Source organism: Geotrypetes seraphini, chromosome 10 (assembly GCF_902459505.1).
Source record: "Geotrypetes seraphini chromosome 10, aGeoSer1.1, whole genome shotgun sequence".
NCBI lineage: Eukaryota > Metazoa > Chordata > Amphibia > Gymnophiona > Dermophiidae > Geotrypetes > Geotrypetes seraphini.
The window spans coordinates 62,076,865-62,093,729 of NC_047093.1; the positions used below are offsets into that span (position 1 = coordinate 62,076,865).

General features: G+C 42.8%; 1 protein-coding gene across 1 annotated transcript in view; it reads right to left on the reverse strand.

The window, feature by feature from the left end:
- The window catches only part of INPP5E (inositol polyphosphate-5-phosphatase E), a 69,701-nt gene extending 53,053 nt beyond the window's left edge, over positions 1-16,648 (reverse strand). Inside the window, exons 1-2 of the mRNA XM_033960148.1 lie at positions 16,500-16,648; positions 11,457-12,466 (exon numbers count right to left, since the gene is read on the reverse strand). Of these exons, the coding sequence (XP_033816039.1) occupies positions 11,457-12,247 (791 nt within the window). The 5' untranslated portion in view covers positions 12,248-12,466; positions 16,500-16,648. The remainder of the gene's footprint in view (positions 1-11,456; positions 12,467-16,499) is intronic.
- Positions 16,649-16,865: the final 217 nt, after the last annotated feature.

Consider the following 16,865-nt stretch of genomic DNA (forward strand, 5'->3'; position numbering starts at 1 on the left):
CTCGGTGAAACTGGAAGACGTACTAAGCCAAATTGACAAGTTAAAGAGTGATAAATCACCTGGACCAGAGGATATACATCTCAAAGCACTGAAAGAACTCAGGCCAAGATTTTCAAAAACCCGAGTTAAAAAGCAACGGTCTGCTACCGCAGCCGTTTTCATACCGAATCTAAAAACCTGAGACATTCTTTAAAAATCGCGCATGCAAATAAGATTGGCGGACAGCAGCAAAAGATTTCCTACATTTGCATGCCATGCGCAGAAAAACGCTGTAAAAAACCAAAAACACACTCTCCTGCTGCACTGTTGGATGAAGGGAAGGGAAAGGATTGGAGAAGCAACGTCGCTTTTTTAATTCGGGCATAAAACATGCCTTTCTCTCCCAAAAACTTCTATAATTCAGGTAAATCTTGTCATTTGTTTTTAATGTAAAATTTAATCGAGACCCACAGCCAAAAACACACAAGACAAGGGTATCATACACATGCTCAAGAAGAAATATTGGCTTTTAACAAGCGTGCATGAAACATGCCTGTATCTCTAAAACAACTCAAAAGAGGAGTGATTTTACTACCCTCCACTAAAAATATATAGATACACATTTTTTTTTCATTAGCCACAGTCAAAACACAGTCAAAAAAGCACTGTAACGGCACCCCCTGACCAGTCGCTGCTTTTTATTGCCAAAAGCCAACGCCGCTCTTCAAAAATGCCTCAGCAATTTTTAAGAATACACCAGAGGGCTTATTTCAATATTGTCAGCGAAGAGCCAGCTGAGCCAAGAGGAGAGCAGGAGAGTTGGAAGGGAAACAGAGAGGAGTCAGGAGAGTAGGAAGGAGAGCAGGGAGAGTCGGGAGGAGAGCCGGGAGCAAGGCACAGTGGCGAGAGAAAGCTCTGCCCACCCCCACCGCATCATTGCCTGGGCTCCCCCTTAAAAGGGAGCGAGCCAACGGCGTGCAGCCGTTCGGCGCGCGGCAAAGGCGCTTGCCTTAGCGAGAGTGCCTTTGCAAAGGAGACTTAAGGAGCCAGGAATCTAGGACGCCCAACAGAGTGACCTAGAACGTAAGCTACAAATTCTATTTGTAGCTACTGCGCAACAGGGATCACTTCTCGCACACCACACACCTAGAGGAAGAACAAGCACTTACCACAAACACAGCAGCACCAGCAGACCCACAACAAACAGGAAGACAGCAAACAGGAAGTCAGGCCACATACAGCCGACAGAGACAGAAGGTTTGCAACAAATAGCCCAGACAACTCAGAAGGGGAACAGGAAATGATAGCCCAAGGAAGTCAGAAGATGAGCTTTCCAGTCTTCTGCACCAGCTGTAATATGTATGACTACCTCCCCTCGGGGACTAGGGCATACATATGCAGACGATGCATGGAGCTGGATAGCCTGATACAGCAAGTCCGGCTGCTAGAAGAGACAGTGATGGAACTAAAAGAACTCCTCGCCTTTGAAGAAGAAATCCACGAACAGGAGAAGCGACTAGTGGAGTCCAGTACCAACGAAGAGATCGAGGAGCTAGAGAGATTTATTGAGGAAGCCCACCAGCAACATGTAGAGGTCCCAGGGCTGGAGAATTGTACCCGAGCAACCCAGGAAGATGGCCTAGACGGGATGGGAGGAGACACCACTACAACTACAGATGTGACTGAAGCGGAGATAGAGGGTGATCACTCTCCAAGAGGAAGAGGGAGACTGCATGGGTATGTACCTCAGGAGAGAGATCAGCCCTACACCATGGATGTGGATTTACGACCCCCGAGGAACCCCCGAACAAAGAAGATGGGGATCATCATAGGAGACTCCATTATACGACATGTGGACAGCCACACCGCAGGAGGAAGAGAGGATAGACTTGTCACCTGCCTGCCGGGAGCAAGAATGAAGGATATGGCCAACAGGATCACCAGGATCATAGACAACACAGAAGGAGAGGACACTGCTGTGCTTATCCACGTGGGAACCAATGATGTGAGCAGACAGAAGTATGACAGGGAGGAAATGAAAGGCCAGCTCCGCTCGCTCGGAAGAAAGCTGAAAGTCAGGGAGGTGAAGGTAGCCTTCTCCGAGATCCTCCCAGTACCGAGAATGGATGAGAAGAGGCAAGGGGAATTGCGAGCGATCAATGCCTGGATGAGAAGATGGTGCGAAGAAGAAGGCTTTGACTTTGTGCGCAACTGGACGGCGTTCTGGGGAAGAAACAGGTACTACAGAAAAGATGGATTACACCTCACCAAGGAAGGAGCAAGAGTATTGGAAGGCAACATGAGGAGGGCCATTGACAAGGCTTTAAACTAAAGGTCAGGGGAAAGCCAACAGTCAACCACCAGTCGATGGCCTGGGTGACAGAATGCCCCAAAGAAGGATCCACAGACAACTACCCAGACATAGGGGGAGAAGACCACAAAGCAAATGAGGGAGACAATGTAGGAGCACTTTCAGATACTGTGAAAGACACAGTAGGGGCTGCGAAGCTTAGAAAGTCCAAGAAGGGACCACAAAGGGAACTTAAATGTATGTATACGAATGCTAGAAGCTTGAGAAACAAAATGGGAGAGTTAGAGATAATAGCAAGATGCGAAGAACTAGAAATCATTGGCATAACAGAAACATGGTGGAATGATGAAAATGAATGGGATACAGTACTACAGGGATACAAGCTATATAGAAGGGATAGAACAGGGCATAAAGGGGGAGGTATTGCCCTATATGTTCAAGAAGGAGTAGAATCTGTTAAGAGAGGTAAAGACAGAGGGGAAAGAGAAGCTGGAGTCCCTCTGGATCAAGATTCCTAAACGCAACGGTGCAGACACAAAAAATTGGCTTTTACTATTGCCCCTCAGGACAGACGGAGGAGACAGACTCAGAAATGATAGAGGAAATCAAACAAGGATGTAATACAGGCAATGTAATGATCATGGGAGACTTCAACTTCCCGGGGATCAACTGGAACCTGGGAACCTCAAACGGTGGCAAAGAGATGAAGTTCCTGGAAATGATAGGGGACTGCTTCCTAGAACAAATGGTGGGAGAGCCGACGAGAGGAGACGCCACCTAGGACTTGGTCCTAAATGGCATTACTGGTCAGACCAAAGAAGTAGAAGTCACAGTCCCGCTTGGGACAAGCATCACAACATGAACAACATGATCAACTTTAAACTTGACATCGGGAAGGAGAAATGTACCAAAACCTTAACCACGACCTTCAACTTTAAAAAAGGAAGATATGATAGCATGAGAGCCATGGTAAAAAAACGGCTCAATAAAAGGATGGATAAAATCAGAACGGTAGATCATGCATGGTCCCTAAAATCGGTAGATCATGTATGGCACAAAATCTCTACATTCCACAGATAACCAAAGGACGGAAAAATAAAGCAAAGGAGAACCGGCATGGCTTGCTAGAGAGGTGAAGGAAACCATAAAAGAAAAGAAGGACTCCTTTAAAGAATGGAAATGCACGAAAACAACCGAAGCTCGGATCAAACACAAGGATGATCAGAAGAAATGTCACAAGGTGACGAGGGATGCCAAGAAGGACTATGAGGAGAAAATAGCGCAAGAGGCCAAAAACGTCAAGCCCTTCTTTAGATACGTAAAAGGGAAAAAAACCCACAAGAGAGGCAGTGGGACCGCTGGATGACCAGGGAAGAAAAGGGTACATCAAGGAAGTCAAACAAATTGCAGACAAACTAAATTCCTTCTTTGCGTCTGTCTTTACGAAGGAGGACACCGCAACAATACCAGAAGTGGTGAAAGTGTTTGAGGGAGTAATAGAGGACAGCCTCACCACAGTAGAAGTGGACTTGGATCATATATACTACTAGATCGACAAACTTAAAAGTGACAAATCCCCTGGACCTGATGGAATTCATCCAAGAGTCTTAAAAGAACTGAAGGTTGAAATCGGAGAGCTATTGCAAACACTTGCCAACCTGTCAATTAGAACAGGTCAGATACCGGATGATTGGAAGATAGCGAATGTCATGCCAATTTTCAAAAAAGGATCAAGAGGAGAACCAGGCAACTACAGACCTACGAGTCTGTCCCTGGAAAGATGGTTGAAGCACTGATTAAAGATAGCATTGTCCGGCACTTGGATACACACGACCCGATGGGAGCCAGTCAACATGGCTTCAGAAAAGGGAAATCATGTTTGACGAATTTATTTCAATTTTTTGAGACCATGAACAAACAAATTGATAATGGAGAACCGGTGGACATAATATACTTGGACTTCCAGAAAGCGTTCGACAAGTTTCCACATGAAAAACTTCTCAGGAAACTACAAAGCCATGGAATAGAGGGAGATATACTAAGATGGATAGGCAAATGTCTGGAGAACAGAAAGTAGAGATTGGGCATAAATGGGAAGTTCTCAGACTGGGAGAAAGTGACTAGCGGTGTGCCCCAGGGCTCGGTACTTGGGCCCATCTTATTTAATATTTTCATCAATGACCTAGAAGAAGGAACATCCACTGGGATCATCAAGTTTGCAGACGACACAAAGCTATGCCGGGCAATCAGATCGCAGAAGGATAGCGAGGTACTCCAGAGTGACTTGTGTCAGTTGGAGAAATGGGCGGAGAAATGGCAGATGAAGTTTAATGTGGAAAAGTGCAAAGTAATGCATTTAGGCAGTAAGAACAAGGAACCCGAGTATAAAATGTCAGGTGCAACTCTGGGTAAGAGCGAACAAGAAAAGGATCTGGGTGTACTGATAGATAGGACCCTGACACCATCGGCACAATGTGCGACGGCAGCAAAGAAAGCAAATAGAATGTTAGGCATGAGAAAGAAAGGAATCACGAGTAGATCGGAGAAAGTTATAATGCCGCTTTATAGGGGAATAGTCAGACCACACTTGGAATACTGTGTCTAACATTGGTCTCCCAACCTAAAGAAGGATATAAAACTGCTGGAGAGGGTGCAGAGACGAGCAACGAAGCTAATAAAAGGTATGGAGAATTTGGAATACGAGGAACGACTTAAGAGACTGGGATTGTTCTCCCTTGAGAAAAGGAGACAGCGAGGGGATATGATTGAGACTTTCAAAATACTGAAAGGAATCGACAAAATAGAGCAGGAAAAAAAAATTATTTACAGTGTCCAATGTGACACTGACAAGAGGACATGGACTGAAGCTAAGGGGGGAAAAGTCCAGGACAAATACCAGGAAGTTTTGCTTCACTCAACGAGTGGTGGACACCTGGAATGCCCTCCCAGAGGAGGTTATTGTGGAATCCACCGTTCTAGGATTTAAAAGCAGCCTAGATGCACATCTCCTTACGAGAGGCATAGAGGGAAATGGGTGACTAAAATTACACCAGGTGTACACTGGACTGGGCCTCTGTGTGTGCGGATCACCAGATTCGATGGACCGTAGGTCTGATCCGGAGATGGCAGTTCTTATGTCAGAGATTGCTAGAAACCTCGCTATAAGACAGAGATAATCCGTTTTGATAATCCACCGCTAAAATGCATGCAGGCTAAACCATTGGTAAACAGTTTAGCGACAGTGTTAAAGTTTTGAGAATCTTGCCCTCAAACAAGAAAATTACTGATCTGCTGTTAATGATCTGTGTAACCTGTTGCTAAAATCGTCTGTAGTACCTGAAGATTGGAGGATGGCCAAAGTTACGTCGATCTTTAAAAAGGGCTCCAGGGGAAATTACAAACCAGTAAGCCTAACTTCAGTGCTGGGCAAAATAGTGGAAACAATTATAAAAAATAAAATTGTGGACTACGTAGACAAACATGAATTAATGGGACAGAGTCAGCATGGGTCTTGCCTCACCAATTTGCTTGACATCTTTGAAGGTGTGAATAAACTTATGGATAAAGGTGAGCTGATTGATGTAGTGTATTTAGATTTTCAGAAGACTTGACAAAGTTCCTCATGAGAGGCTCCTGAGAAAATTAAAGAGCCACGGGATAGGAAGCAATGTTCAGATGTACATTAGGAATTGGTTATTAGACAGAAAATAGACAGCAGGGTTAACTGGCCATTTTCCCTCAATAGAGGAGGATAAATAGTGGAGTGCCACAGGAATCTGTATTAGGACCAGTGATATTTAATTTATTTATAAATGATCTGAAAACTGGACCAATGAGTGAAGTTATTAAATTTGCAGATGACACAACTGTTCAAAGCTGTTAAAATGCATGCAGACTGTGAAAAATTGCAGGAAGACCTTAGGAAATTGGAATATTGGGCATTCAAATACAGATAAAATTTACTGTGGACAAATGTAAAGAGATACATACACATTGAGAAAAATAACCCAAATCAGTTATCACATGCTAGGTTCTACCTTGGGGGTCAGCACCCCAAAAAAGATCTGGGTGATATTGTAGACAATATGCTGAAACCTTCTGCCCACTGTGCGCCATTTGTGAATAGTCAGTGTGTCATGAGCTGTGATCTGTGTTTTAGCAAACAAGATGCAGCAATAATTTTGGGACCCCCGAAGAAGCCATTTATTTTGGCAAATCTTGTCCCATTGGGATAAGGTTGCACATTAAGATATGTGCTGATTGATTGTTAAAAAACGAGCATATATTGTTGTGCTGTATGCCCTGTTACTTTAAGAAAATCAATTTCTTTGATAGTCACAAAGCACAAGTGTGTGGGGTAATTTTGCACTTTATTTTGACTACAGTGTTTAGTTGAGTATTTAGATTCTAGCAGAGAGTTTTTTTTCAGGATCAATGATCGAAATCTGAAATTGACAAGTCTCAGACTATTTCATTTCTGTTATATACTGAGCAGGTAAAATCCTTTTTACTCTCTCTTAACACGGAGGCTTACTGGTGAAAAACAAGTACAAGTGGATCAATTTTTTACTCCATCAAAAATTACAAAATCTAGGGAACACTCAAAGTTACAGGGAAATACTTTAAAAACCATAGCAGGAAATTATTTTTTCTACTCAGAGAATAGTTAAGCTCTGGAACACATTGCCAGAGGATGGGGTAAGAGCAGTTAATGTAGCTAGTTTAAAAAAAGGTTTGGACAGGTTCCTGGAGGAAAAGTCCATAGTCTACTATTGAGAAAGATAGGGGGGGGTGGAGTCACTGCTTGCCCTTGAATGGCATGGAATGTTACTACTATTTGGGTTTTTGCAAGGTTCTTGTGACCTGGATTGGCCACCATGAAGATTGGTTACTGGACCAATGGTCTGCAGTACACCCAGAGAAAAAGATGGGATAAAAGGTAAAGCCAAAATTATATAAATTTGCCAGAATGTAATCTGATAGGAAATACCTGTTCAGAATGGAACTGCTGTAGTGAGCTTGTCTACTATCACAAAAAATTTGCCTACCTACTTCTTTCATAGTAAAATTTGTTTAGGAAAATGACAGAGTGACCACTGGATATGGGCAGATAATGACGTACTCTAGGCATTTGGATACAGAATGTCTATCCTGATGTTTACTATCATACTGCCAACTGAATAGTTTTAGGACTGTAGTGAGCTTGTTCCCTGTGTTGTGGAACATTGGATCTAATCTATGTGTTTAATTCAGGAGAGAGACAGATCAGCGCTATAAGTACCACCCAAACAGCACAAAGGCAGGGTAGTTGAGAAGGCCTCTCAATAGGCCTGTTGCACACCAGAAATATTGGAGAAATGGTGAAGAATAACATACAATCATCTAGACCAAGATGTAAAGGAACCCACACAAGATGTGGTAAATGTCAATGGTGTGATCTTGCGATGATTGGTGACAGCTGGAAACATCCGGATACAGATATTATTAATAAGAAGTATCATGTTTAGTTATAGATCCCCTCGACCCTGAAGAAAGTTTCTTTGAAACATGCATGTCGGGAGAGGTGGCAAGCTGTACTGAAAAAAACGCACAAAATAAGTGCTGCTGAAGTTTTATTATTTTTTTACACAAAGAAAAGAAAGTATATGTGCAAAAGAAAAAATAATAGTTAGTAAGAACATCAATAATTGGATTGATGGAGACTTAAGCAGTCGGGAGTACTTTATCCCCGATGGCATTCTGAAGATCCATACAAAAAAACCTATTTAACTCATGTGTGATGTTAAGAAGTCTGGCCCTGATTCTCCAAAAGTGCGTCCCGATTTTAGGCAGCTGTAGATGTCCTACAGCTGTCTAATCAGCCAATTGGGATGCACATTTTTTTTTTAAAATGCTCCCCAGGCAGGCCGCCCGGGAGAGGCGTCCTATTCAGAATCGGCCTATACTAAACCCCGATTCTGTAACCGGCGTCTTTAGAGAATCGGGTTAAATTAGACGCGGCCGCTATACTTATGGCAGCAAGGGATCTCCCTGCTGCAATATGTATAGCGGCCGCGGTTGTTGCGGCCGCCTGTCCCATCACCGACAGGAGGATGCCTAACTCCTCCTGTCGGAACCCCGGACCCCCCTCCCCCCCAAACTCGTAATCGCCGACAGGAGGATGCCCAACTCCTCCTGTCGGAACCCCGGAACCCCCTCCCCCCCAAACTCGTAATCGCCGACAGGAGGATGCCCAACTCCTCCTGCCGGAAAGCCCAACGACCCCCCACCCCAACTAATCTCCCTCCCCCAACTAACCTTTCAATGTTGGTCAGCTGGACGGGTCTTGCTGCCGTCCAGCCGACGGGTCTGACTCGTGGAAATAAGACGGCACGCCCCTTCCTGGCCCATCCTCGCTAAATCTAAGGCCTGATTGGCCCAGGCTGTAGAAGCCTGGACCAATCAGGCCTTAGGCATAGCGGGTCCGCCCATCCTCACTAATCCTAAGGCCTGATTGGCCAAGATGCCTAGCCTGGGCCATTGGGGATGGGCGGACCCGCTATGCCTAAGGCCTGATTGGTCCAGGCTTCTACAGCCTGGGCCAATCAGGCCTTAGATTTAGCGGGGATGGGCCGGGAAGGGGCATGCTGTCTCATTTCCACGAGGTAGACCCGTCGGCTGGACGGCAGCAAGACCCGTCCAGCTGACCAACATTGAAAGGTTAGTTGGGGGAGGGAGATTAGTTGGGGTGGGGGGTCGTTGGGCTTTCCGGCAGGAGGAGTTGGGCATCCTCCTGTCGGCGATTACGAGTTTGGGGGGGGAGGGGGTTCCAGGATTCCGGCAGGAGGAGTTGGGCATCCTCCTGTCGGCGATTATGAGTTTTTGGGGGGAGGGGGTTCCGGGGTTCCGACAGGAGGAGTTGGGCATCCTCCTGTCGGCGATTACGAGTTTGGGGGGGGGGGGGGGGTTCCAGGGTTCCGACAGGAGGAGTTGGGCATCCTCCTGTCGGCGATTACGAGTTTGGGGGGGAGGGGGGGTTCGGGGTTCCGACAGGAGGAGTTAGGCATCCTCCTGTCGGTGATGGGACAGGCGGCCGTGGCCGCCATACTTTATTGCAGCAGGGAGATCCCTTGCCGCGATCAGTATAGCGGCCGCGTCTACTTACAATGTAGACCAGCATTTTGCTGGCCTACATTTTAAGCGTCTCTTCCTCTACTAGGGAGACGCGTAGGGCCGCCTAAGTTCGCCTAAGGCCTGTAGGCGAGCTTAGGCATCTTGCGGGTCTCCCTAGGCTCCCGGAGGCGCCTTCAGGCCTGCCTGGGGAGCATTTTTTTTAAAAAAAAACGTGCATCCCGATTGGCTGATTAGACAGCTGTAGAACGTCTACAGCTGCCTAAAATCAGGACGCACTTTTGGAGAATCAGGGCTTCTGTGTATAAATATATTCATGAACAGTTGGGAATATTGTCTAGCATTTAAATACTGCTGAACTAGTACCTTATACAAGTGGCATTTCTTCCCCAGACACAAAAATAGGAAAAACACTGTAGTATATTTGGCCCTTGTGGGAAGTATTTCCAACTTAAGTTATTCTTTTACCCAAAATAAAATGATAAAAACAGAATAAAGTTCAATAAAAGATCCAAACTTACATCTGCTGCTTCTTAGTTGTTGTTGGGGTTTTTTGCTACATACAATTAAATATATATATTTTAAAAACCTTTAGAAAATGTATGCTTATTTGTTTAAAAAAAATAACAGATTGTTCCGAGGGCATCCAATTGTCTCAGAGAGAGAAAGAGATAATGGTTACTGCGGATGGGTAGACTAGATAGGCCATTTGGCCTTTATCTGTTACATAGAAACATGACTGCAACCATAAAATACATAACATAGTAAATAATGGCAGATAAAGACCTGAACAGTCCATCACGTCTGCCCATAAAGTTATACTCATAAACACACACACAAAAATCACATAAAAAGTTAAAAACCTCTTAGTGACCACTCTCTCGTTCCAGGCTGGGCATGTGTTCACTCCTACGCTCACAGACTTTTTTGATACAGCAACAGCAGCTGACAAAGCAGTTATAACTTAGCTTATGTTGGTGATCTCTAAGATCACTTAATCACTCTATGACATATGTTCCTGTTCAGGTACAAGTATTCTGTCTTATACACCATCAATTTCTCAACTCCACTAGTGGTCTGACTTCCAGGCAGAATGGAATAAAAAATAAAAGCCCTAAAGAAATAAGATACTCTAAATAAAGCAGGATTGGGTTACCAGAAATGGAAGGTTGCACTGCAAAGCAGGAGAGGGGAAAGAGGTAATAATTCCTTTCTTGCAGTATTAGGGCAAGGGCTGAAATAACATTAATGTAACAGGTGATTTAAGAATATTATACAAAGAACTGTTATTAGAAGGAATTAGGACTCTGGCTAAAAATGGCACCTCTAACCATCTGAATTTCAATTTTTATCAAAGTGACAGTATATCAAATAAAAGTGAAAGTGAAAATTGAACTATATTGGCTTTTCAATGGGACAAGATAGCTGCTGATAATTATCAAGCTATAAAATTAAACCTACTCAGAGAGCGAGAGAAAGATTAGCTGAGGAAAGGTGAACATGCCTCCATTACAGCCCAAATTAGTATGTTATGACACAGAGGAGACTGGAAGAAAAACAGCAATGCATAAAGGAAAAGGCAGCTCTCTCAAATGCAGGGTGGACAGAGGGGTAATGCTGCACTCGAGTCTAGCTCATCTTTTGCACAAAAGACATTATCCAAAAATCCTAAGCAGCTAAAATCGCTCAGCTCCAGGATGTCCTGCTTTAGCAGGGTTCTTCTAGCTGTCCTGAAACCTATTCAAAGATCTTGCATATGAACTTTAAAGACCACATACATTTCCCATATAAAGAAGGGATCTAAATCTATGTAATCTTGGTCTCAAAAGCTCACATACAGCATCATCTCTGGACAATCTGTACGTGCATGCAACCAATCTACCTCATGCTTTTGACTTTTGAAAATGTATTATATTTTTTTTCAATTTTATACCTTTTCAAACTTCTTAAGGCATATTTATAAGAAAAACCCTGTAATCTATTTCTGTATCAAAGGCATGCTTCTCTTTCTAACAGGGTTCTCATATACAATGCAGGCATTTTATATTTTTCATACCTGTTGCGAACATCCTGAGAACGAATGGGTGTAAGCAAGCTGAGGTTGGACTTTATGGAATCTGTAGATCTGTCATCAAAGACCATATTGGAGGGCCACCTGCCAGTCAGGCTATTGCTTTGCCCCAAAAAGCTGGTACCAGAGGATGAATTACTATAATCCGCACAGTCTGGGTCTATCTTATTAGAGGTCCTCAGTGACTGAGAGGAAATGTTGAACTCCAAGAGGGGAAGTGGAACAGGAGGCATTATTTGAGTCAATATGGGTTTACTCTCTACAAGTCTGCCAGAAACATTTGGGTTCTTAGGAGTAGTCTTTAAAGAGCCAGGACTGCTTGTACTCCCAGACTCTCCATCTTGTGGTCCATGGTTCAAGGAGGGAAGGCTTGTTGCTATCTCTTGAAGAGAGTCATTTGAAGAAGCAGTGTCGTTAAGGTCCTGTAGGCTCTCCTGACTGGTTTTAAACCTTCGCCTCCAAGTTTTTTCATCCAGTGATACTGCTCGTTCAAGTTTTGGTTGCATGGGAGGCTTTGGTTGGCATGGTGGTCTTGGAACATCAAAAGTACTTGTGTTCTGCTTATTTTTCTCAGCTGGAAGCTGTACACTATCATTCGGCAAAGACTGCCCTGCTGATTCTTCTGGAGTGATTTCCTGCTGTTGAGAATCTGGTTTTCTTTCATCTCGTTCAGAGTCCTCCAGCTCCTTTATCTTTTTTAATTTTTTGCCTCCTCTAGCAGCAGCCTTCCCAGCCTTTGACTGCCGTGAAAGGCTGTTTTTTTCGTCCATTCTCATAGATGGTTCACAATAAGAGAGGGTAGGCCATTTAAAGATTTCTATCCTTTTTTATCCAGGAGGAGCCATGTTTAAACAATTATTTCTCTTGCAGTTCTATTTGGAGTGCTGTGCTTCACTTTGGTATCCTGAATTAAGATGGAAAGGCGGACTATCTGTAGTGAGGTATAATTAGTACAGAAGGCTTCATAACTGGATCCTCAGTCATAAAACCTGGCACTTTTTTTTTTCAAAAAGAAAAAACAGACACTTAATTTTACTTACATTTTTTTTAGAAATTACTTCATCAAAAAGCATCCTTTGAACAAACAGGATAAACATTTGAGATCATGACTGGCACAACTTGTTCCCAGTAACCCAGAGACACTTGGTAACCCAAACATATCGTATTTACAATTCTCCAACAGTTCAAGGAAAGCACAGAGAAGTGTTTTTGCAACCTATTCTGCAGGTCTAGATCTCTCTGTTTAAAATTCAGCAGCAGGTCTCAATGTTTTACTTTTATCTTTTCACGCATGCTTCTCTTGTGCTCCAGCTCTATGCTGCTTTCACTGGCTTTTGACTGTGCTGCTGTATTGTATCTAATTCGAAAAGGATTTCCCAAGAGCACCTTTTTTTTTTGTATCGTTGTACTGCAGTTTATATCCTATATAAAGGCCCCAAGGACTGTTTTCTCTTGTAGGAAAATAAGACAGAAGAAAATCTTAGGTCTCACTTCATCAAGCTATATTGAGATCTTGACAGGCAATGCCCCCAACTACCTAACAGAGTTGGCCATCCTACTCCAGGGTGCCTACAACATATATTCCACCAGAAATTTTTTCCACTTAAAATTCCCAGCATGCAACAACAGGCAAATTACCTTATCCATCCAATACCAATTAGCAAAATGCTGTAACCACATATACTATGATCTTCTGACCACTATCTTAGGTTCAGAAAACTTTTAAAAGCATTTCTATACTAAGATAGTGAGCCAACCCTGAAGTAGCTGAAATGGTAACTGTAAAAGTCCATTTCTAAATTGTCAAATGCAACTGCTGAGACATAATGATGAGCCAACGATGACCTACTTGAACTTGTAACTATGACTTAACTGTATTAATAACTGTCCTGATCTATCTGTACTAGCAACTCTATTGAATGTCCATATTAAACTGTCCATTGTAACTTCTTGTAATGTATTCCGACCTTGAACTGAATAGGTAAAGGCAGAATAGAAAACCTGATTAACATAACACATTGGTTCAATAAGGTCACTTGTGCATCAGCACATCCTCAATCACTTGATGGGATTGGCCAGTAAGAGAGCTTACATGAACACATAGCACTACCATGGTATTTTAATTGGTTTAAGCAGACTGGATAGGCTTTATCTGTCATCAGTTTCTGTTTTACACTACATAGCTTTCAAATATAGCAAGCAGTTTCCAAGTTCACAGCATTTTACATTTCATTATCTCTGTCCTATGCCATCAACCTGAACACTGGATGAAACATCATGTTACCATAAGCAAACACCAAATGAGAGAACTGCAGGCTCTGTATGTGATTTTGTGTATATAGTGTGAATAGCCAAATGTTAGTGAATGAACAACGGAATGTCAGCCTCTGCACAATTACCGTATTTCCCCCATGTATAGGCCGCAGGAAATGTCGATTTAGGTTTTAAAACTCTTAGATAAGCCACCCCATGTTACTAGCCGTGGCTTATTTAAGAGTTTTAAAATCTAAATCAGCCTATACATCATTCCCCCCCCTGGAAAATACCTCCTGGATGGCTGCCAGCTGCCTTCTGAAATGTTGCATCCAGTGGTGGAGGGTAGGAGCAATCTTTTCAGCATCCAGCCTGGCCCTGCGCTGCTTCCTCAATGCCTGCCATCAGTTCTCGCGGGACTCTGTTGTTTTGGCTTCCCCTGCAGGCTCTGCCCATGTGTGAGAGTCACTCTCACAGTAATCAATTGGATGGGTGCAAAATATTTAGTGCATCAATGGCTCTTTTAGAATCATCCAAAAATCGGATCAAAGCAGACCCACGTGGTATTATCGTTCCTGTTTAGTAAATCTATGCCTCAGACCTGCAAAACATTTCTTGCATTGTGCACACATCAAAAACCACTGTTTCCTTTTTGGTGTTGAATGGAATACTTAATGTTTAAATGTAGTATGTACTCATGTCTTCTGTGCAAATTAACATCCACACCTGATTCTGTATATTGCTGACAAGTAGCATGCACATAAATCATGTCATAGTTTTCTGCATCAGCTCCCCACGCCCAGTGGGTGGCTAGAGTTTAGTAGGGTTATATGATAAGGGGGCTGTAAGTTCTACTTTATTTACAGATGGAGGGGGATGATAGTGAGAGTGTGGAGTGTACTTGGCACAGGTATACATATAGCCTACATGTCTAGCTTGGCTATTTAGGTGGCTAAATTGAGAAGTTATGTGTGAGGCTAGGGAGGCTGTAATAGATAAGGGTGCACTGGGGAAGCTGTAACATACAGTAGTAATTATCAGAATATAAAGACTTGCATGGTCCATCCAGTTTGCCTAAGGTGACCAGAGTTGAATCTGACACTCTGCACAGGTTCCACTTCTTTATGATTAAACGCTGGTACATTTAATCTCTGTCTCTCCTTGCCAATTACGAGGGGGTGATGAAAAGTTCTCAGCCCACCCAACCAACTTCCTAAATTCTGAGCGTTATTTTGTCACTTTAGCTGAAAATAGTGTTATCTTATTTCATTAAATGCCAATTTGCAGACACAGAATTCTATGTTTTGACACTGTTTCAGATCATTGATTGACATGGATATGGTTCATTCTCTTCTTGGTTGGGCTGAGAACTTTTCAGCACCCCCTTGTATAGGGCACACACTGTAGAAATCTGCCAGCACCAGTTCTACTTTCCAACTACTGGAAATGCCACTGAAGTCCACTCCAACTTTGATCCTGATCTATTTTTATAATTTACACAGTCTGCCTGGCATTAGTCAAACTTCCCAATATCTGAAGCTGTTGTCAAAGCTTACTCCAGTTATGAGGTCATTTAAGTTTTGCTTTAATTTGTTGCCATCCTTTATCTATATATTGTTCCTCTGTGTTTATTCTTGAATTCTGTCACAATTTTTGTCTTCACAACCTCCTACAGAAGGGCATTTCAGTCATCCACTACCCTTTTTATGAAAAAATATTTTAAGATATTTTTCCTAAGTCTCGCATTCCCCTCCCTCTGAAAATGACTAATTTACATATTAATACCTTTTAAATATTTAAAGATCTGTATCATATCCCTTCTATCCCACCTAGGGTATATGTATTGAGGTATTTGAGTCTCCTCATGCCTTTTGGCACAAGCACCTTTTTGGAGTTATAATGCCTACAGTAGACAGATAGACTGAAAAATTGATCCATTTTAATTCCATTTGTTAGAAACTATTACAACAAAGTTTACAAGTGTTTATTTTATGCCAATAATAATTTTCATCAGACTTTAAATAGTAAAACTAGCATGTCCTAGTCAGCAATGATTGTGATTAAAATTTTAAAAAAATAACTAAAATATATACTATAAATCTTAGGGAAAAAAATAAAAAGTAGGCTTACTTTGGTCTTCACTATTATACTACACCAGACCACAATGTTTTATTAATTTACTATACTGCTTGTCCTATTCAGAGAGCAGCAGTTTACAATAAAATAAAATCAAATATACATGGAAAAAAAACTGAAAAGTACTCCAACAATACAATAGGAAAGGACCTAGAACCCTTTCTACTAACAGGTCTCAACTTGAAACTCATCTCATTACAATTGCGATAAATATGTCAACTTACTGCAGAAACACCACGACCCAGGTTGCTAAGCTTTTACCGCTGTAAACACTGCATAGGAAAACCCCTTTTATGCATTTGACCTTAAAATTGAAACCACGACTACCACCGTGCTATCCTGCTTATCTTCACTGTTCTAAATGAACTTGCAAAAGTCTAACACTTGTTTTCTTAAGAATAGGGCTTGTATGCTTGAATCTATTTTAAAGTGGCTGTGTGTGGGGAAAACACAGGGAGTAAGGACTCATAAGGTTTCAGTCAGTTTATCAACGAAGACGCTACAACAGTAGAGATACCAAGTCACAGACTCACACACCGAGTACCACCACGTCATACGCTTTCAGAGAGCCGGTTACACTTCCCCCGCCCCCGCATCTCACCCTCTCTCGCAACTCGCAACTGTCACCCACCATCCTACCTCCAGAGTTGCTTTGAAATCATCAGCAGCGCTAGCGATTCCTACAGGTTAATTTAGGCTATAACCGGCTCGAAGGTTTATCCTCTGACACAACTTCCTGTTTCCGGTGGGGCGGGGCGGGGCATAGGGATACCTTCGTTTTGAGAAACGCCGGGTGTAGAGAGGCGGAGTAATGTGTTTATCAAGTGCTGGAGAGACAGGAATTTGTGATAACTCCGGAACAGGACTTTTAACAATTCTCCCTCCATCGCCGCTCCGGGTGGTTCCTCCCCGCACAGTTGTAAGCGCTGTCTTGTCCGCCTTTTTAGCCAGATTTAGTGGTGAGTAGAACTGTGCTTTATAACCTTCCTCTTAGATTATAAACTC